This window comes from Emydura macquarii, unplaced genomic scaffold (assembly GCF_026122565.2).
Source record: "Emydura macquarii macquarii isolate MOO-44397 ecotype Brisbane River unplaced genomic scaffold, CSIRO-AGI_Emac_v2 contig_2292, whole genome shotgun sequence".
Lineage (NCBI taxonomy): Eukaryota > Metazoa > Chordata > Testudines > Chelidae > Emydura > Emydura macquarii.
The window spans coordinates 2,302,511-2,323,255 of NW_027132429.1; the positions used below are offsets into that span (position 1 = coordinate 2,302,511).

General features: G+C 63.2%; 1 protein-coding gene across 3 annotated transcripts; it reads right to left on the reverse strand.

Moving 5' to 3' along the window:
• Positions 1 to 1,791: 1,791 nt before the first annotated feature.
• Positions 1,792 to 17,588, reverse strand: PALM3 (paralemmin 3). 3 transcript variants are annotated; one of them, XM_067560520.1, is made up of 8 exons: positions 17,283 to 17,588; positions 12,445 to 12,496; positions 11,065 to 11,145; positions 9,933 to 10,057; positions 7,758 to 7,848; positions 6,919 to 6,946; positions 6,292 to 6,411; positions 1,792 to 5,275 (listed from the first exon to the last, which is right to left on the reverse strand). In XM_067560520.1, the coding sequence occupies exons 2-8, from the start codon at positions 12,487 to 12,489 to the stop codon at positions 3,327 to 3,329; spliced, it is 2,439 nt and encodes an 812-aa protein (XP_067416621.1). In that variant the 5' UTR covers positions 12,490 to 12,496; positions 17,283 to 17,588; the 3' UTR covers positions 1,792 to 3,326. The 3 variants fall into 3 exon arrangements, with proteins under 3 accessions (XP_067416621.1, XP_067416623.1, XP_067416622.1); XM_067560522.1 differs by having other exon boundaries at positions 1,792 to 5,314; positions 17,283 to 17,422; XM_067560521.1 differs by lacking the exon at positions 11,065 to 11,145.
• Between the last annotated feature and the right edge of the window lie 3,157 nt (positions 17,589 to 20,745).

Sequence of the window (20,745 nt, forward strand, 5' to 3'; positions counted from 1 at the left end):
GGTGTCCTGATGCCCACTCCCCTCCCCTGACCACTAGCTCCAACGCACCCCTCCCTAGAGCTGGGGTGGGAACCCAGGAGTCCTGGCACCCGTGGCTGCCGCCTGAGGTCCTGAGAGCATGGCTCAGGCTTGCCTAGAGGCAAGCGGCTCCACTGGGACCACCAGAGCAGCCGTCCAGTCAACCTAGGAGCAAAGCGAGTGAGATGCTGCCTCCCTCCCCTGCAGCTCCCCCGGCGCAGATCTGCCACTGCACCCCCGCGGCACCCAGCATTCCTCTGCCCTCTGAGTGCTGGGGCAGCCCGCGGTGCCGCGTGTGGGTCCCAGCCACCCTCTGGCAGCCCCCGCTTGGTGCCAGACAAGAGGCTGTAGCCGGTGCCTGCTCCAGGGCAGATGAAGGGACAGGTTGGGACCCGCGTGGGAGGGAAGCTGAACTGAGCGAATCCTTGACCTGGGCCGGGCTATGGCCCCTGAAAGGCCCCCACTGCAGGGGACCCATGAGGGGCCCTGCCCCCGGCTCTACAGCTTAATAGCCTAACGAGCTGCCTAGCGCAGGTAAGGCCCCGCCCGCTGCTGGTTGGATGCAGGGTGGCTTAGCTGTGTGTCATGGGCCCCGCAGTGCTCACAGCGCTTCCCCATCAGCTGAGTTCTAGTGCTGATTGCCAGAGGCTGGGAACGGGTGACGGGCTGGATCACTTGGCGATGAGCTGTTCTGTCCCTTCCCGCCAAAGCCCCCAGCCTTGGCTGCTGTGGGCAGCCAGGACACTGGGCTCGATGGCCCACTGGTCTGACCCAGTACGGCCGTTCTGATGTGCTAGTCTCACTGCTGCAGCGGATTGGTGAGAGTCCCGGGTGCCGACTAGCTGCCATGAGGTGCATTTACAGGGGCCCGTCAGGCCAGGCACTGCACAGCCACACAGTGGAACAAGCCCTACCCCCAAAAGCTCTGTCTAAATAGGGGAAACTGAGGCACACAACGACAACGTCACTTGTCCAAGGTCACAGACGGAGGCCATAGCAGAGCCAGGAATTGAACCCAGGTGGGGGGGTTGAATTTTATGCCCAGCCCATTGAGCAAAGATAAGCAGAGAGATTCCCCCCCTCCCCCCCCGCCAGTGAGCGACAAGACCTATTCCTCCCACCGACCTCAAGTCCTTTGACTTTGACCCTGCAGGCTCACTGGGACGTGCTGACTTCCCGCCTGCGGTGAGACCTGGACCCGCTTTACGGCGCCCAGCTCCTCAGCCATCAGGAAGGGCCAGGGCTGCGCTAGACGGGCCCGTCAATATCACCCACGTTGCAGGGTCCTTCCACGTCTCAGCAGGGGACGAGGTTTGGGGCCTAGGGACTCCAAGGTACTAATTGCCCCCGATGTCACTTAGCATCGACAGGCAGCTGGCGAGAAGCCGCACAGCCCCGCGGACAATGACGCTGCCTTGATCGACGCCAGCCCGTCGAGGAGATTTGGCCCAGGGGGAAGTTTCATTAGGGTGAGGCTGGCAGCGGCGCCTGCCCTGTGTGGCGGAACCCCCTGTGCTGGCAGAGACAGAGGCACTGGGGGCACGATTCTGGTGTCCCTTCTGCCGCCCGAGCCTGAAGTAAAACCCAGAAGCTCGTTTCCGCCCCCCCCCCCCCCCCCCCCGCTCTAACTCATAGACATCACTGCCCTCCCGGCACTGTGAACAGAACCCAGGCGTACTAGTCACAGCTCTGGGCGGGAGGGTGTATTGCCAACCGAGGGGACCTCACAGATCAGAGCAGGGAATCCTCGTTCTGCAACCCCCTCTTTTAAACGGGCTTTGGGCTCAGATGTGCTTGGGAAACGTCGCACGCGCCTTTCCAGCGTGGATGAGCAGCGTCCCCACCGGGCTGAGCGCTGCCCAGACGCCGACTGCGCTCAGGGCTCCCGCTTTGCTGGGCACCGCACACGCACACTGCGAGAGACAGGCGCTGCCCTGCAAAGCTCACAAGCCACACAGGGGAAACTGAGGCCAGAGAGGGGATGGGGCTTGCCCAAGGCCGCCCGGTAGTCGACTGGCAGACGTGGGCACAAAACCCAGGGGTCCTGAGACCCAGTGAAAAACCGTGGGCTAGGCATCCACCAGGAAGCTGCAGTTGGGGAAAATTCTGTCCCGCCCCAGTCAAACGCAGAGGCTTCCCATTGAAAGAGACTTTATTTGAGACTCGCTCTGGACAGACCCTGGCTGGGCAGCTCGGGGCTAACTGGCGCTGGCTGGCTCAGACTCGCTTCTTCCAAAGAAGAGCCGGTCAAAAAAAAAACAACCCAACAAAAAACGTAAGTGCGCAGAGCCCGAACCCCCGCGCTGCCTGTTCTCCCGAGGCCCGTCACCCTCGCGGCCGAGCGGAGCCGGGTCCCGGCCCCAGCCGGAGGATGCCGACCAGCCGGTTCTGACATGCCCCCGTGGATGGCCTCTGCGGGGCGCCCCCTCCTGGTGTGGCGAGGACCCTAGCAAGGGGCTCTTGGCCAAGACACATTGGGGTGCGCAGCTGCGGGAGGAAAGAGGAAACGGGTTCTCGCCCGTAGCTAGGGCAATGCCGGCTGGCTAGCCGAGCGATCCCCCGGGGGGCAGCGAGCGTGTCTGGCTAGGGGCCTGCCGGGGCGCCAAAGGGCTCGTGCAGTTGTGTCGGGCCCGTCCGTGTGTGCGTCCATCTCTACAGGCCGTGATGCGTGTGCGGCGTCCACGTGCGCACAGGGAAGCACTGTGCGGATGTGTGCTGGGGGGGGGGGAGAGGGATGCCTGCACTCGTGAGCGTGACACACTACACGTGTATTTGCACGAGTGCTTGTGTCTTAGGGCACGTGAGTGAGAACGGACAAGCGTGCCCGGGTTTGTGGGCAGAGGGTTGTGTTCAGGCGTGTGAGTGAGAATGGACGTGCATTCATGCAGGGTGTGACCATGTGTGCAGGGACAAGAGACCCCCCCCAACCTCCCTTTGCCTGATGCCCTGCGAGCACCGGAAGGGGGCAGACGTGGCTGGGGGGGGGAAGAAACCCAGGCAGACGCTTCAGCTAAAGAATCCCTCTAGGCAGAGCCAACCAAACACAAAATTAACGCTGTCGCCAGCGGCCGTGTCCTCCCAGCAGGAGACAGGCGCCCCCGAAACAATCCGCCTACCCCAGGCACCCCTCCCCACGGGAACGCCAGGCAGTGCAAAGGAACAACCTCCCCGGGGGAATTCAAACACCGAGGGGTTGAGAGGCGGCTGTGCGGACCCCCAGGAGCAACGTCCCTCCACTGGGCGAGTCTCCGGCTGGGCTCCCCCCGCCACACCCCAGCGCTGGGGGGCAGTGGCTGGCGTGGCCGGGATCACATAACACAGCAGCACTGACACGTCTTCTGCTTGCGTCTGCCCGTTTCCTGCCCGTCTCCCGGCCGGCTGGCGGTGGCGCTCCTGGCCTGGCACGGAGAGGCGGTGTTGGCAGAGGTGGTGGAGTAAGTCAGGGCCTCCGGGCTGGTGGCCGCCTGCGACTTTAAGGGGCTGGGTCCCGGCTGCGGGCTCCTGGCTGTGGAACCCAGAGGCTCCTTCCGGCCCGTGCGGAGCCCAGAGGCTTCCTTGAGCAGAGGCTGCTGCTCCGGGGGGAGCTTCTCCAGGTTTTCGGGGGTTTCTTCCGCAGCCGATGAAACGGGGCCGACGTCGCCGCCTCCTTTCAGGAACGCGCTCTCACTGGGTAGGGCAGGCGCCTGCTCTGGGCTGGGGGCTCCGCTGGGTGGCAACCCCCCTTGGGTAAGCGGCACCTCCCTGAGGATCTGCTCTGGGCTGGAGAGGATCTGGCTGTCACGTGCATGTTTAGCCTCTTGGGGGGAAGGGATCTGGTCCTGGAGAGGTGCTTGAGCCTCCTGCCCAGCTGAGGGGATCTGATCCTGCATAGAGGGGATCTGGTCCTGGAGAGCTGTGTTAGCTTCCTGCCCAGCTGAGGGGATCTGGTCCTGCATAGAGGGGATCTGGTCCTGGAGAGCTGTGTTAGCTTCCTGCCCAGCTGAGGGGATCTGGTCCTGCATAGAGGGGATCTGGTCCTGGAGAGCTGCGTTAGCTTCTTGAGGTAAAGGGATCTGGTGCTGGACAGCTGCCTTGACCTCTTGGGGTGAGGGGATCTGGCCCTGCGGGGACGTTTTCACTTCCAGCAGAGCTGATGGGATCTGCTCCTGCACTGTTTGGATCTGGTCTTGCACAGATGCTTCAGCCTCCTGCAGAGCTGCTGGGATCTGGTCCCAGAGAGCTGCGTTAGCTTCCTGGAGAGAGGGGATCTGGTCCTGGAGTGAGGGGATCTGGTCCTGCAGAGAGGGGATCTGGTCCTGGAGAGCTGCGTTAGCTTCCTGGAGAGAGGGGATCTGGTCCTGGAGAGCTGCGTTAGCTTCCTGGAGAGAGGGGATCTGGTCCTGGAGAGCTGCGTTAGCTTCCTGGAGAGAGGGGATCTGGTCCTGGAGAGCTGCCTTGGCCTCTTGGAGTGAGGGGATCTGGCCCTGCAGAGAGGTTTTAACCTGCGGCGGAGCTGATGGGATCTGGTTTCCGAGAGCTGCTTTAGCATCATGGGGTGAGGGACTCTGTCGCTGCAGAGAGGCCTTTGTCTTTGCTCCTTCCTCCACCCCCGTGGCCTGGCAATGCTCTGCCCCGGGGCATTCCTGCCGCTTCTCTTCCCTGGCACAGTCCTGCCCCGCAGGGCCTCTCCCCTGGGTGGCTCCCAGCTCTGCTTCTGCTGCGCTGCCCTGAGCCTCCCGGGCATCCTTTGCCTCCTCCGCCCCCCTGGCTCCCCTCGCCGCCTCGGCCGAGATCTCCCCCACTTCCACAACCCCGATCAGCTCCCCGTCGGGCCTGGGCCGCGTGGAATCGAGGCAGCCGTTCTCATCCGGCAGCCCCTGCGCCTCGCCCTCCTGCACCCAGGATTCCCCCTCCGGCCCCTCTCTGCTGCCGGCCCCTGCCACGCTCTCCTCTAGTTCTGCCGTCTGGGGCGTCCCGCCGTCCAGGCTCTGCTGCTCCCGCTCCGTGCTTCCGTCCCACGCCGCCTCCAGCCCCGTCTCTGCCCCAGGAGCTTGGCCCTCCGGCCCCAGGGGCGTCCGCCCGATGGCGTCCATGCTGCCCACTTCTTGGCCCAGGTGGTTTCTAATGATCATCTCTGCCTTCCCCACCCCCGGCTTCTCCGGCGGCTTGGCAGAGGCCGCCGCGGCCCCCAGCCTGTCGTCCGGAGGCTGGGCCCAGCGCATTCCAGGAGCAGCGCAGCTGGCTTCCGTCTCGCCCTTCCCAGGGCCGAGCCCCGCCACTGCAAAGGCAAACGGAACCTGGGTCAGCCACTTGGGACCTCTCCCCACGGCCCCAGGGCGCCCTGTCCCAGGGTGGCTGAGGAGATGCTGGTCTCTAGGCAACAGCATCGCCCCGGCGATCCTTCAGATTGGGCGCCAGGCAGGCGGGCCCCTTCTGGAGGTGGTCGTTACGGCAGGGGTCCGTGGCCTTTGCCCCGTCTCCTCCCCGCGTTACAGACGGCGCTGGACTGAGCCGCCCCACCCTGGGCAGCGGGGGAGGTCGGTCCCATTTTACTGACGGGGAAACCGAGGCACGGTGGGGGAGGTGACTTGTTGGCAGCAGCTGGGGCTATAAAGGAGAATCAGTGAGGGAAGAGACCCTCAAAGGAGGCTGGTGAAGGGCCCTGGCTGGCGAGGAAGTCGCCAGCTGTCTTCTGAGCTGGAGCCGAGGGCCAGGGGAACAACGGAGGGGCCTGTCTAGAGGCCAGTGATGGAGGCTCTCCCGGTGAGCGTGAATTCCCAGCGGGGGGCTGGGGCACCGGTCCTGGCAGAAGCACGGGAGAGGATTGAAGGAGAACCCGGGTGCGGTGGACGACGCCAGAGCGGGGTACGTGCTACGTTGATGGACCAGACGTTGGGGGATTTAAAAGGCTCCCTGATCTGTATCTGGGGGTGATAAACTGGCTGTGTTCTGGGACTCCTGTCAGAGGGCTTGGTAGCACCCTGGCCCCAAGGAGGGGTGGTATGGAGGCCAGAGAGCCTGTGGGGGAGTCCTCTGGGGTCCCAACAGGGAATGGTTCAGGCTAGTCCAAGGCCACTTAGCGCAGCTGTGGCAGAGTCAGAAAAGGAAGCCAGGAGTCCTGGTTCCCAGCCCCTGCTAATAACCACAGATTTGGCCAGGCATAGAACTCAGGAGTCCTGGCTCCCAGCCCCCTGCTCTAGCCACTTCCCCAGACTGAGATTTGGCCCTCAAGTGCCGGACGAGCTCCCGGGCCAGGGCCCTGGGAACGATGGTGCAATCGCGCAGCGCACTCACCTGCTCCCGACGCGTCCCCGTTCTGCAGGGTCTCCCGGGCTGCCGCTCGCGTGGCCCTCTTGGGGGGGACTGGAGCCAGGCAGAGGGCGGGCTCGGGCTCGCTGCCGCATCCCCCCTCACCTGGGTTCGGTTGGAAGAGAGAGGAGGCCGGGTTGCTCGTTGAGACGGCCCCAGGGGGACGCCCAGGCCACGTTCCACCCCTGCCCTCTCTGTTCAGGCTGGCAGTGAGGGGCCGGCTAAGGCGATGGAAGTTCTTGCCTGGGGGGCGTTACATTGGGACGTTCCCCTCCCCAGCTGCCAGCCTCCTTGTTCCAGGGAGACCCATGGGACAAGCCCCCAGAGCAGACCCCATTCCCCTCGCGTGCCCACGGGGACGGCTTCCAGGCAGGCAGGCTTTCCCCAGCTGGCTACTTCCCTGGGCCACCAGCCCCCCGTGACCTGTGCTGCAGGGTAGGGCTCGCCCCCTTCCGCCCCCCCCGCGCCACGGCACCCTCCCGTCACTGGATCACGTCCTGCCACTGGCACCAAATCGCCCCCATTCCCTGATCATCGACCTTCCGGGGCTTTGGCCCTGCCGAGCCGCCGACCCTCCGGGCAAACCAGACCTGGCCACGGGGAGCTACTCACCTGCCCCAGCAGAGCCAGTCCCCGGGGTCTGAAAGAGAGACACAGGGGCCTTAGGGTGGGGGGTGGCAGCTTAGGGGGAGGGGCCGGGGTACACGTGGGGGCAGGGGAGGGACGATTTATCGACCCAGAACGGCTCCTGCCTCCTATTTTCCAGCGAGTCGGTTTTGCTTCAGCTGGGTTTTTTTGCAGCTGGAGCGACTGAAACGCAAAGAGAACCAGGAGTCCTGGAAAGGGGTCAGAGGGAGAGTGGTGGGGGGGGCCCTGAGAGCACCCCAACTTATCTGGCCACTGCCCTGGACATGTTGCCTGTCGGGAGTAATTCAAATGGGCGGCAGGGCCTGTCTGGCCCGAATTCTTTGCATGTCAGGGCACAGCTGGTGTCGTGTTTTCACCGCATCCAGCCAGGCCGACGGTCCAGGCCAGGGGGCAGCTGGGTCTGACCCCCCGGTGGGGCGGGTAGCAGAGGCGGGCTGGGTGGGGGTTGGGAGACTCTGCCCCCTGCAGGCAGCGCATTCACCCGTGGGCCGTGCGCGCCACATAACCGCAGGGGGACGGAGCAACGGGGCCCAGCCAACCGGGTGACCCACTGGCCGGCCCTTGCAATGGGCTGGAAACCCTGCTATAACTTCGGGGGGGGGGGGGGCTGAGCCTGACCCATCCCCCACTGCCCTCTTAGCCCCCCCCCGTACCCCCTCCAGGGGCTATCGGTGGGAGCACACCGATAAAAGCAGAGGGGGGTAAGGCATATGCCCCTGCCCCACAGCTTCTTCCTGGGCCAGTGCAGCAAGTGCTTCCCCCACATCCTGCTCCCGTGGGCCCCACCTGCCCCACTGCGTTACCTCACAGGTGCCCCATGCTGGCTGCTTGGCGTCCTCCTGCGGCCTGCCCTGGGGCTCTGGGTTATCCAGCTGCTGCATCTGGGACTGGAGGCTGCAGAGAAAGGGAGAGAAAAGCTCTGGGGTTAAGTCCCTTCCCATGGGGACTGGGGCCAACCCGCCTCCCATGTAGCTTCTTTTCCCATGTAGCATTTTGCCCTGCCTGACAAGGGTAACAAGCCCAGTGACCTGCTGGGCAAGACGTTGCCCTTTACTGCGCCTCAGTTTCCCCTCCCATCCTTTATGTGCTAGGACTGTGAGCTCTCTGGGGCAGAGGCTGTCCCTCGCTATGTGTCCGTGCAGCACCTGACACAAGGGAACCCTCCTCTATCTACACAGAATAAAAATCGAAAGGGAAATCTCCTTTACTCAGAAGCAGTATAGGGGCTAAGCCACATAGATGAATAGTTCTGATTCCACCTGCCAGACCGAAGTGGTGCCTCTCTCTCTAGCACGTGCGTTCGCAGGCTCACACACCAGCCAGTTTATTCCCACGTGACACCGGTTTCAATGGATTTTCGAACCCAGCTGGTTGAAGGAGTGGGTTAGATCACGGTACCACTATCATTATTATTTATGATGTGTTCACGTACACAGGCAGTACGGCCCAGGGTTCGGAGCGAGCAGGACGGGGACTCCTGGGTCCCAGAGCTCTGGTTTTGAGAGGCAGCTACATCTATTATTAGGTCTATTACAGCAATGCCGCCACGCTCCAGTCACAGACCAAGACTGCATTGAGGTAGGTGCTGATCTAAGTATAGGACAAGAGACACGGGCTGGAGCCAGCCAGCCAGACAGGCGGTCAGCACCAGGAAACAAGGGCCAGTGACGGGCCGTGCTCTCAGCTCACCAGCAGCCTTCTCGGGTTGGTTGGAGGCCACCCGGCAGAGGGGGGGTATGGGGAGGGATTTGCAGGTGGACAAGGAGGAGCTTTTCCTTAGCAGGGAGAAAGCATCCCGGGGCTGGTTTGGAAAGGTGCCAGGCGGGCGCTGGAGGCTGGGTCAGGGGCCGATCGGAGACGGGAGCTGGCTGCTCGATAGTGGAGGAGAGGATTGGTCCGGTGGGGACAGGCCATGGAAGTGAAGACAGGCAGTTTACGTTTGAGGCGATGGAGAAGGGGGAGCCAAGGGAGGGATGCGAAGCGAGGGACGCCCGGGTCTGAGCGACAGTCAAACCCGGGGTTAGAGCAGGGGACTGGGAGTCAGGATTCCTGGGTTCCACTCCCGGCTCTGCTCCTGCCTCGCTCCGTGGCCTCGGGCAAAGTCACTGCCCCTCTCCGTGCCTCAGTTTCCCCCTGCCGTGGCAAAGCGCTGTGAGAGGGCTGGATGAAAGCTGCTCTGATTGGGCGGCGCGTCGGAGCGATCTCAAAGGCCCCTTTAGATGAGCGACTCGCTGGGCTGTGGCTTGTCTTGCCCATTGTTCTGAGACAGTGACTTAATCCTGCAGAGTGCTGCTTACGCAGCATTCAGTCACCCCCCCCCTCCCCGCCCCATGTCCTCGTTCTGGTTCTCTCAGCACTTTGCCTCCGCTGCCCTGCCTGTGGTTTCAGACCTTTTGCCTGCTTTGTAATCGTCAGATTCCTTCGCTATGTGTTACTTGCATGCTTCGTCCAGCCCCGACAGGGGAGGGGAGCTCTTGGGTAAGGGGTGGGGGCATGAAATACTGAGGGCTCAGTTTAAGATCCCGTTGCATGTCCCCCGCTAAGAGTGTGGGGGCCAACCCCCAATGACAAAGCTGGGTGCTTCCACGTTGCTGCCCTAAAATCCCTATCGCAATTCCCGTCAGATCCTCCTGCCTGGCCTGAACGGCTGTGTGGCTGTTAAACAGCTGCAGGCCTCACCCCAGAGGTGGCTGCATTTCAGCACCACGCGTGCAATCCCCAGGCAGCTGGCTGTGCGGGAGTTAATCAACGGCGGTGCCCCGCCCTGAGAGACGGCGGGGGCAGCTCAATGCCAAATGAGCAATCCCAGGGCTGCATTACCCTCTGCCCGTTAAACAGCTGCCAGGCCCCGCCCCAGAGGTGGCTGCATTTCAGTCCTGGGTGAAGCAAGCAAAATGCTTTGTGATCGCTCTGGTGGAGAGGGCTGTGGGCGTCTGCTGCCAAGCTCCCCTGCGACGTACCCACTGCCCTCTCCTCACCTGGACAGATCCTGCTCTAGCTCCTGGATGCGGGACTGGGTCTGCCATAGCGGGGAGATGGGGTCGTTCTCCTCCAGGGCTGGGCACGTCCCCTCCATCAGCCAACGGTCCCGCAGGGACTTCCTCTGGGGGGAGACAGCAGAGCGTCCTCCATCAGTCTGCCCACGCCCGGGAGCAAGGACGTGTGTGCCCAGGGGCCCTCCCCGGGACATGCAGACATGCTGTCACATGGACATCGCCACCCCCCCGTGTTCTATTACAACCACTCCCCCCCAGCACACGCTTCCTTGGCATTGCTCATGCGCGGTGCACACGGGTGTTCCTACGGCTGTAACATGCCTGCATACACGCCTGCTCGGACATGCCAACTACACGTGTGTCGCCGCCCAGGTGTGCGCCTGCTGCTGCTGCTGCTGGGGCTGCGTGCACACGGCTATTCTGTGAACACACACATGTGCACATGCCTGGACACGCAAATGTGCACACGCGTGTAGACAGCCCCAGACACACACGTGTGTATGTGCGCGCTCTGCTTGTGGCACTTTAGAGCTTTTGCAGCACGTGGCAGGCCGGGTCGCTCCATCCGCCCCACGGGCCGGGCCGGGCCGGGCCGGGGGCCTCTGACTGGTAATAGAATCAGTCTCCTAATTCTCCCAGGAGTGGGGGGACCCCAAGCCAGGAAAACCGAGGAGGTGGGAGTTGATCCCCTGCCTGGAACAAAATGCACCAGCCCTGTCCTGGGGAGCAGCCCCCCTCCCCCAGGACACCCCCCAACAGCAAGGGGCTGCACAGAAGGGGCAGGTGCTGGAAAGGTGCAAGGGGGGGGGGCAGTAGCCACCAGCCCTTGCCTGGCTGTGCATGCAGGGCAGGGGGATGCCAGGGTGCAGCTGTGCCCCCCCCCAGCAGTGCCCCGTGTCAGCCAGTGATCCCTGCCCCACCCCTTGCAAGACAGGCAGAGACCCCGGCATCCCCTCTGCTGGACCAGCCCCCCAGCAGACCCCTAGCCCCCCCCAGCTCCCCCAACCGACCCCCCAACCTCCCACACCCTTTCCCCCAATCTCTCCCCCCCCAGTTCCCCAACCCCCCGGCAGCCCCGGCAGACGCCCCCTCCCCGTGGCCCCGATCCCGGCACCTTGAGCTGTTGGGCTCGGAGTTTCTCCTCCTCCAGCTCCCGGCGCGTCCGGAGGATCCGCTCCTGCACTTTGCGCCGCCCCTGCAGCCGGGCGAGCAGGCGGAGCAGTGAGGCTGGGCTGGAGCCGCCGCCCTGCGGGGGCCAGGCGCGGCGAGCCGCGGACAAAGGGCCCCGGGCGGGGGAACCCACGTGCGATCCCGCGGCTTTAACCCTCGCGCGGCGGCCGGGGCGGGGCGGGCCGGGGGGGGCCTGCGGACCTGGCACGGGGGAGACCCAGGCCTGTGCACACGCGTGTCCCTGCTGCTGCTCTCACCCCTTGTGCACACGCGTGTCCCTGCTCCTGTTCACATCCCTGTGCACACGCGTGTCCCTGCTGCTGCTCTCACCCCCTGTGCACACGCGTGTCCCTGCTGCTGCTAACATCTCTGTGCACACGCGTGTCCCTAACCCTGTTCACATCCCATGTGCACACGCGTGTCCCTGCTCCTGTTCACCCCCTGTGCACACGCGTGTCCCTGCTGCTGTTCAGGCCCCCTCTGCACACACTATTCACTTCCATGTGCACATGCCCCTGTACACACGCGGGTTCCTGACACTATTCGCCCCGTGTGCACACGCGTGTTGCAGGTGCTGGTTTCACCCACGTCCGTGTCAATGGGGCCCATGCATGTTGCTACCCCCACCTGCCCGCTGCTCGGCCCTGTAACCTCGCTGCTCCGTCCCGGACCGGGGCCTGATCCCCTTCTCCCCCACCCCTTGTTCCCAGGGGGCCGCTCGCTCTCGGGCTGGGCAGGCCTCCAGGGCCCTCTCTCAGCCCTCTTCTCAGCCGCAGAGAAGCTGCCCGTGGAGCCACTGCCTGCTGAATAATTCACGTGTCAATGCCAGGCACAGGGGGTACGGCGGGCGGGGGGAGGAGGGGCAGGGCTCAGGTTACCTCCCCAGGCCGCTTGTGCAGCTAAAAGCTTCCTGGCTCCAGGATTCAGCCGGTGCGTGCGTGCGGCGGGGCTAGGCGGTCACTGCTGTGATGAGCAGGCCTGTTCTCAGCCCAGTGGCCTCCCCGCTGGCCGTAGGGGGAGCTCCCAGCTACTCCAGCCTCCTCCGGACGAGGGTTTACGCACATTTCCCTTTGTAGGGTTTGAGGCCTGGATTCCTCTGCCCCGGCACGGCCTCCTGCCCCTTCCCCCAGGGGCACCAGCCAGGGGCTCCCAGGTCCCCGCGGCCGCTGCCTTGCTGGGTTTCTCCCAGAGCAGAGCAAGCGTCTCTGCTAGGGGAAGCCAAAGGATGGATGGAGCAGGGGAAGGGGCGGGGGTCTGCCATCCAGGGCTCCTGGGCCTGGCTCAGCTGGGGTCCCCGGGGGCCGGCAGGGGGGGGTCCACTCACCACGATGGCCTCCAGGCGCTGCGTGTACAGGGAACTCTCTGCCATCTTCCCTCTGAAAGGAAAACTGAGCCTGAGGACCTGGCCAAAGGTCAATGGGCCACCAGCTTTCTCCTCCGCTCCTGCCTCCTCTGTCCCCTCACGTGCTCCTTTTCCTTCCCTTCCCTCCCTCTCGCCTGCCCCTTCCCCTCCTCCCGCGGCTCCCGCACCTTCACGCCTGGCCGGGAAGCTGCAGCACTTTGTGGGATTCACCAGCAAGTCTGGACAGGGCGAAGGGGGCTGCAGGTTCGCTCCGGGCCTCGCGTTCCCCTGCTGGAGAGCCAGAGCTGAGACCAGGGCTGCATTTGGGGGGGGGGAGGGGTGTCCTCCACTCCCCTCTGCTGCACCCCCCCCCCCCCCCAAGCCCTTTCCGAGATAAAAATCAGTTCACACGTGTTTAGAAACCCGGGGCCCCAGAGGCAGCATTCGGCAGAGGGGTGGGAGGAGGAAACCCAAAACCCCTCGTGCCCCTGGGGCCGTGCGGAGGAGCATGTGGTGGGTAGGGTGGGGGCTGGGGGGGGCTGGAGGGGGCAATGGTGTTTGGGATGCTGGAAGGATCTGGGACCGGGCTCTGTATGGGGGGGGGGCGGGTGGACGGGGGATCTCTGCTCTGGGGATGGAAGGAGGGGTGCGGCAGAGGGGGCTGGCTGCTTATGATGTGGGGCGCAGAGGGCAGGGGAGGTTCTGGAGGAACCACATCCAGGCGAATTCCCTTCTCCCTATCAGGTTTTGGCAGCAGGGGCTCCGGTTACTGAAACTGGGCCAGAACCGCCCCCACGGGGAGGTCCTAGACAGGGCAGCGGGTGCCCCTTGGTGCAGCCGGCTTCCTAGCACCATCAGCAACCAGCCGAGTCCCCTTTTTGCTCCTCTCTGGGGGCTGAGTCAGCCGTCACCTCCCCGCGACCCCGCCCCGGCACTCGGGGCTGCACGACACCCAGACAAACGCACTGCAAAGGGCTGACAGCGCAAGGCCTGCAGGGCCAGGGAGGAAAAGGGAGCAGAGCCGACAGGCACCCCGTCCCCACCCGGGCACCACCCACTGAGATGCAGCCGTGCCGTGACACAGACGGACGCCGAGACCCAGCAACAGGCAGGGGACGGCCGGGCTGCATTGCAAAGTGACGGCGCTTGGCCTTGCGTCTCAGCAAGCCTTGGGCTCTGACCCACCCCCCTAGCAGGGGCGCCTGAGCCACGTCAGACTGATTTCCGTGTGGACGGAAGGGGGATAGGGCGCCAACCGGAGCCGGGCCTACAGACACCCTGGGACACACAAACTCCCCCAGCACTGAAATGCAGCTGCCTCTGGGGTGGATTACAGCAGCTTCTATCAGCAAACAAGCACTTCGCTGGTGCAGCTTAGACCAGTTCCCTGAGTGAAACAAGCTAGTCTGGCAGGACTTTGAGGCTGGTGGAACCACATTTAGGTGGGTTTGGTTAGACACTAGGGCTTTGGTTGGCAGAGAAACGTCAACAGAAAAATCACCCACACCCATGCTGATTATTGCTACACCAGCAAAAATTCAGGCCTGGGCCTGATCAGCTGCGCCCTGTCTCTGCAGCCTCAGCAGAGAGAGCTGGCATTGAGCCCCCTTCGCCCCTAGCAGGATGCACAGGCAGGGCGACGTATGAGACAATTGCCATGGGGAAGGTGTATTTGGGGTAGTATCCGACAGGAGCTGAGTCCCTTTGCCCCCGCGGTTCTCTGGGCTGTCTTGTTCCAGGCCCCCCACGGTTAGTAATGGATGCTGACAAACTGCAGGTTCAGGGAAGGCGGAGGCTGGCGATTGCCAGGAGCTGGGCTGGAGGGGGGCCATGGGCACAGGTTCCGGATTCAGCAGGGAGAAAGGGAACGGGATGGGGCCATGTCCCTCCTTTTGCCTAGCCCATTTATTCTCCCACGGCTGCAGGTCCCATGGGTGTTACATCCCCCCCATGCACGCAAGGCCCCATGCGTGTCCATACCTCATGTGTGCAGGGTCCCATGCGTGCTAACACACACCCAACCCCCGGGTGTGCACACTCCCATGCAACCAGGCTCCATTTCTACCGACAAGCTCCCCAGAGGTGGCTGCATGTCAGTGCTGGGTGAGCAAGCCCTGTGTGCGTGGAGCTGCTGAGTGCTGTTATACAGCTGCCACATCCTTCCCCAGCAGTGGCTGCATTTCAGTGCTGGGTGAGCCAATCCCAGTACAAAACTCCTGAGGAGTGTTTTACTGCTGCCATGCCCCACCCCAGAGGTGGCTGCATTTCACTGGTGCACAAAGCAATCTGTAGAGATGATCATGCACAGAGACATATAAAATCTTGGCCCCATTTTATACCTCCCTCCCCTTGGCTTTTTCTTTCTGGCTCGCTCTGTTTTCTCCCCACTCCTGCTGTTTTACTTTTGTTCTCTCCCCCAGCCGCTAATTGAGTTCAAACCCATTTGCTTTATCGACAGCCCTCAGCCACAGACCGGCTGCCAGAGGTGAAGCAGGAGCAAAGGCAAGTACAGAAGGAGCGAAGTCCCTGTGTATTCAAGCAAATAGACCTAGCCACAGAGGCAGCAAGCCAGAGGCTCCCACGAACCAGCCAACGGGCTCTCCTGGCTCCTCTGGTTTCTAGCCTAAATGAATTCTCTGCTGGGTCAGCAAGATGCAAATCTCCTTCTGTTTCCACTCACTGTCCTCCTCTGCCAACGCTCTGCACTCTTGTGGAACTGCCGCGTCCCACCCCAGAGATGGCTGCATGTCGGGGGGGGGGGTGAGCCAGCCGTGTGGCGCGGCTACGCGTTGTTCTACCGCTGCTACGTCCCACTCCAGAAGGGGCTGCATTTCAGTGCCAGGTGAGCCCTCCCTCTGCAGGGTGGCTGTGTGCTGTTAAGCAGCGGCCGTGTCCCACCCCAGAGGTGGCTGCATGTCAGTACTGGGCGAGCCATTCCTGCGTGGGGCTGCCGTGCGCTGTTATACGGCTGCCATGCCTCGCCCCTGGAGGAACCTTCTCTAGGGGCCGAGCCCCATTGGCTGAACCGGACGGAGACTCGTCAAACTCACTGCAGGCAGGTGCACCCAGTTCCGTCATTCAAGCAACCACCACTGAGTGCAGCAGAGACGCCAGGTGGTTTCTCTCCCCAGGTGCATCGCCAGGGGTTACCCTCCCCCTGCTCCAGGCTGGGAGACCTCTGTCCAAACCGCTCCAAATGGCGCTGGCTCGCCCCCCTCCCCTTTGCAATTAAAGGGGCTGGGAGGCAGCCCAGCCTAGTGCCCCGAGCACAGAGTTGGGAGCCAGGACTCTCGGGTTCTATCCCTGGCTCTGGGAGGGGAGTGGGCTCTAGTGGTTAGAGCAATGGGGGCTGGGAGGCAGGCCTCTTGGGTTCTATTCCCGGCTCACTCACCACAATGCAGGGCAGGCCCCTTGGCCGCTCTGTGCCTCAGTTTCCCCCACCAGATAAATGGGGATCCCGATCCCTTCCACACCCCCGGCTCCACGAGCAATGGTGCGATCATTGTGGCTGACGGTGCTTTACCCCGGCCAGCTGTCAGCAGCGAGCCCAACCCAGGCGCTAGCCCTGACTAACAGGATATCATTCTCATTAGCCATCCCGGGCACCCCAGACATCGAGGAGGGAGTGTCCCCCCAAACCTGTTCCGCTCAGAGGCCTGGAATGATCCTCCGGCAATCAGTCGCGCCTCCCAGCCGCTCCCCCCGCCAGGCACTTAGCCACGGATCCGCACCTTCAGACTAATGACTTCGGATTTACGCCTTCCTAGCCCCGGCGGCTGAAGGGGAAGGCTGGAGGGGCTGGCGAGTGTGGTTTGTAGGTGCCCTGCCCGCCCATGGGGGAACTGAACCAGGGATCCCCAGCGCCAAGAGCACGCGCTGCTCCTTAGCCGGGGTTACAGCAGACACGGATCCGGCACAGGACCCGCAACACGCTCCAACACGCCCGCCACGCCTGGCCCCAGAGACAGTGTTATCAAGGTCCAGGTACCCGCGCTGAGGAGGGGTCTGGAGCTGCCTGGGTTTTGAGGCCGCCTGCATCCCTCCCTGAGCACAGCATCCTCCCCCCTCGCACCGCCCAGCAAACTCCCCTGGCGGCGCCCTCCGGCTGCGAGCCGGAAAATGATCCCTGGAACAAAGCAGGGGCTGAGCAGAGAGAGGAGCAGGAGTTTGCCAGCCGGACCCTGCCCTGGAGGGGCGTCTCGGCTCGCTGTCTCCCCGTCGGACGGGTGGCAGCGGATGGTACTGCACTTCCTGGGAGGTGCTGAATAGCTGCAAACCACCCGCTCCCATTCACACATCTGCAGCCGGGGTTAGCTCTGCTCGGGATTTAGGGGCTGGGAGCCAGGACTCCTGGGTTCTCTCCCTGGTTCTGGGAAGGGAACGGGGTCCAGTGGTTAGAGCAGGCTGGCGCTTGGAGTCAGGACTCCCGGGTTCTAGAGGCAAATGAGTGGGGGCAATGGATTATTCAGCTCGCCCCTGACGCCCCCGCTTCCCCAGTGCTGCTATGGGCTTGCCCCCCTCTAGGTATGAGCTTAGGCTCCCTGGCCCATTCAGCACGTCAGCCTCTGCCTGGTTAACTCCCACTTCTTGTTGTGTCGCCCTGGGACTGGGCCCGAGGCCCGAGCGGCTCCTTTATCACACGGAGGCAGGGCTGCATTTGAACTGGAGGCCACAACCCGGGCGCCTGGGGGCAGATCGGTCCCTGCAGCGTAACCCCCGAGGCTGTGCACCCTTTTCCCCCCCCTCTGCCGCTCCCTAGCCCCCCCCAGCCCCCGCTCACAGACGCCTGCGATATCCGATCCCCCCTTTCCCTCACTTACCGCTGCTGCAGCCGAGATCCGCTGACTCTGCCAGGGGTGCGTGCGTGGGGCGCTGGGCGAGGCGGGGGTCCTCTCCCCCCGTCCAGCCGGGAGGCACGGCCAGGCACGACTGCCTCTGTTCCGCCGGCCGGATCGCCAAGTCAGCGGCGCAGCATCGTCAAATCTCTCCCTCCTCCTCGCGCTGGCACCGAGCTACCTGGCCGCGAGCTGCCTTCCCAGCGTGGCTCGGGGGGGGGCGGCTCGGAAGAGCTGGTTAGGCCGGTTTGGGTTGAGGTGAAAGTTAGACTGGGGCGAGGGAGGTGAATTTCCCGGAGGTAGCTGGAGCGGTTCCGGGTCTGGACGCCCTGGAGAGAGCTCTCCCGGGCCCCCCACGCCGGCCCCAGCCCGCGGTCCTGGGTCTGATCTGGAGACACTATCAGTTGTCTGGCTGAATTATTTACCAGCATTCCTCGGCTGCCTGGTTGGGTCACCTGCCTGCTCTCACGCACACATGCCTGCGGGTGGGGGTGCAGAGCCCGGGCCCGGCTAGCAGGAGGCGCTGTGCTCTCCAGTTCCCTCCGAGCTGGGGCATCCATCCAGCCTGCTGCTAGTCCCCCCTCGAGGGCCCTGTGGTGGGCCCCAGGGCCAGGCACCACTACATCAGAGGGCGTCACGCCTGCTGCGCCCAGGGGCAACGGAGAACACAAGGCGTGGGGTGACAGGAAGGAGCCCGGGATGGGCGCACCACAACAGAGCCAGCGACACGCACACACACGTCCGCATGGGCCAGTCCCCGGCGGTGCAGTGGTTAAAAAGAAGCGGCTCAGCGAACCTTTCTGGTGTGCTACGCCGGGCGGCCTGTGCAGAGACGCCTCCTCCGGAACGGGGCTTGGGCGACTCTGCTTGCACCGAAAGGTGCCACAAAGAAACGCCGTGAGCTTGCAGTCGTCGGCAAAGGGGCCCCGGCACGTGGCCATCGCCCCGGTCCGGAGGGCTCGCGGCTGTTCTTTAACGGGCCGGGATTTCCGCATCGCCGAGCATCACCAGCTGGTGGACCAAGCCCCGGCGGTCGTGGCAATTGTGCAGCCGGGATCTGCTTATCGCAGGCGAGCAGGAAGGAGCATAGGTGCCTTTCTTCCATGAGAAGGGGCTAAACGACGACGCTACTGCAGGCCCCGTACCCAGAGTCCCCATGGCCCGCCCTGGAGGGGTCGCTGTCGGTGCCCCACGCGCAGAGCTCTCAACAGCCCGGCTCTTCCATGTCGTGAGACGGGGCAGCCTAGGGAGCATGGGCTCTAAAGAAGCCGCCATTTGATCGTCTCTGCCGTCTCCATCCCTGGAGGGCGGGGTCCTGGGTGCACCGTAGCTCAGAAACCTGGCCGTCTGCGCCCCCGTGCAGCCCTCCTGACCATGGAAATCAGCCAGGCCTCTGGAATCAGTAGAGGAGAAGCCTGAGGAGCGGAATTTCCACAAGGGTCTGGGGAAAGCTGCGGGGAGCCCCCAGGCCCCTGTGGGCGACCCTGGGGTCCGAGGGGGTGGCCGGGGAGCTGCAGAGGGGGTTCCTATGCTGTGCTGGCTGAGCCAGAGAGAAAGGAGAGCGTCAGATCCTCTCCGGGGCAGGGGCAAGGAGCAGCTGCTGGCGGAGCGCTCAGGGCTGGGCAGAAGATGCCCGAGCTGAGTACGAGCGCTTGGGTGGCGGCGCGGGATTTTCTTTGGCTGGATCGGGGGGGGGCCCTTGAGGTGTATTCAGGAGCTGATTACTCCCTTCTACACCAGTCTCGCGTTGGGGGTGTCACGCTGGCTGGACTGGGGGGGGGGTTAGTAGATTGTTTGACATCAGTATCATAGTAATCCATGTGAGATGGGCCATGGCAGGCCCTGTTCGAAAGGCTGCAATGTGCTGAGTGCGATGCTGGTGTTTGTGTTCACGGGTTCTGCGTGCAGTGGACGTTAAGGACAGGTTTGATGTATCTGTATTTGAAATGGTGCTGGCTGGGTCACACACACCGCAGACTGGATGCCTGCAGAACGCCAGCCTGCTTGATGGCCCCTTGAGAAATCGACAGGTGCAAGCGGCCCGGGGCAGAAGCCAGGGATACACCTGATGAGTCACCAGGACTTGCTCATGTGACTCTGGACTCCATTTTGGTTCCTGTGAAATTCCCCAAGCAGCAAGGCAGGGGCCAGAGGACATAAAAGGCAGAGGCCTGGGATCCATCTGGTCCTCAGTCCTGTTCAGCCTTCAGCCACCCACCTACCCCGGGACCAACTCATCTGCCACTGAACTGAAGCTGTGAATCAAGGGACTGAGACCCAGCCAGGTGCTGGACGTGCACCAGAGGGACTAGACAAGCAGCAAACTCCACAGTTCTACTGGAAACCTGATGTCCATGGACTGTCCAGTCATTTGTACGTATGTGATCGCTTTAATCCCTTCACGTTGCTCTGATCGTCTGTTCCCTTCGTTTTAAAATATACCTTTAGTTTCAGTTACTGAAGGACTGGCTGGCAGCGGGGTGTCTGGGGTAAGATCCAGACTCGTATTGCTCTGGTGCTGTGGCTGACCCGTTGGGGTCAGGAGAACCTTTTTGGTAAAGCGCAGAGAGTTTAAACAACTGGTCTCTTTATGGGCCCCAGTGGCTGTTTGGGAGCCAGAGACTGGAATGCAGTGAAGGGGGCTGTGTGTGTTTGTGGACTGGCTTCTTGCTAACCGGTTTGGGGAATCAGAAGCACAGTTTGTGGCTGGTTGGGAAGTCTGGCTGCAGTGCCACCCACCAGTGCTGGGAGAATCTGCTCCCTTTTCACAGCCTGTCCTGACCTTGGCATGTTCAGGTGGCTGCCCTAGGACGGACGGGTCACATCCCCCTCCCCACCCAAATCATACCACGGGTGGCTGCCCCTTGGATAGGACAACGCCCATCCCCTGATGAACGCTCCCCAGGCAGCCTCCGCAGCTTCATCTATCATCCCCTGAGCATCATGGGTGTCGGGGGGTGGGGAGGTTTTAGCATCAGAGCCCCCTTCCCACCCCCTTACTACAAGCCGCCAGCCAGCCAATTTCCGAGCCTGGGAGCTGGATGGCACCTGCCTGCACGTACACACACACACGCGCGTGCACAGAGAGATGCACGCAGCCGTCACGTCACAACATGCACTGGCCTACCCCGGGGGGGGAGGGGAGGGGCGGGTGTGTGAAACGAGACAGTCACTGCGCTCTCCAACGCACTCACTCAGGAGAACGACACAAGACCCTTGCTCTGACCCAGCATGGCCGTTCTTATCTTCACTAAACTCCCCCCTACATCATCCCCCCTTTGCCCCCCCCCGGGGCTGGAGACGCCGTGTGAATTGGCCGCATCCCCTTGAGTGATGGTGGAGCTACGGGTGAACGGCTTGTGCTGAATAATCCTGCATTGAGCTGTGCTGCTCCGAGCGCATGTCCCAGGCCTGGAGAACACCTTGTGTCTCTGGGGCCCAACTACAT

Coding starts and splice junctions, on each gene's coding strand:
- PALM3 (XM_067560522.1), bottom strand. CDS start 12,489: ATGGCAGAGAGTTCCCTGTACACGCAGCGCCTGGAGGCCATCGTG. Junction 7,849..9,932: donor CTAGAGCAGGATCTGTCCAG/GTGAGGAGAGGG, acceptor CTTTCTCTGCAG/CCTCCAGTCCCAGATGCAGC. Junction 6,412..6,918: donor GACTGGCTCTGCTGGGGCAG/GTGAGTAGCTCC, acceptor AACCGAACCCAG/GTGAGGGGGGATGCGGCAGC.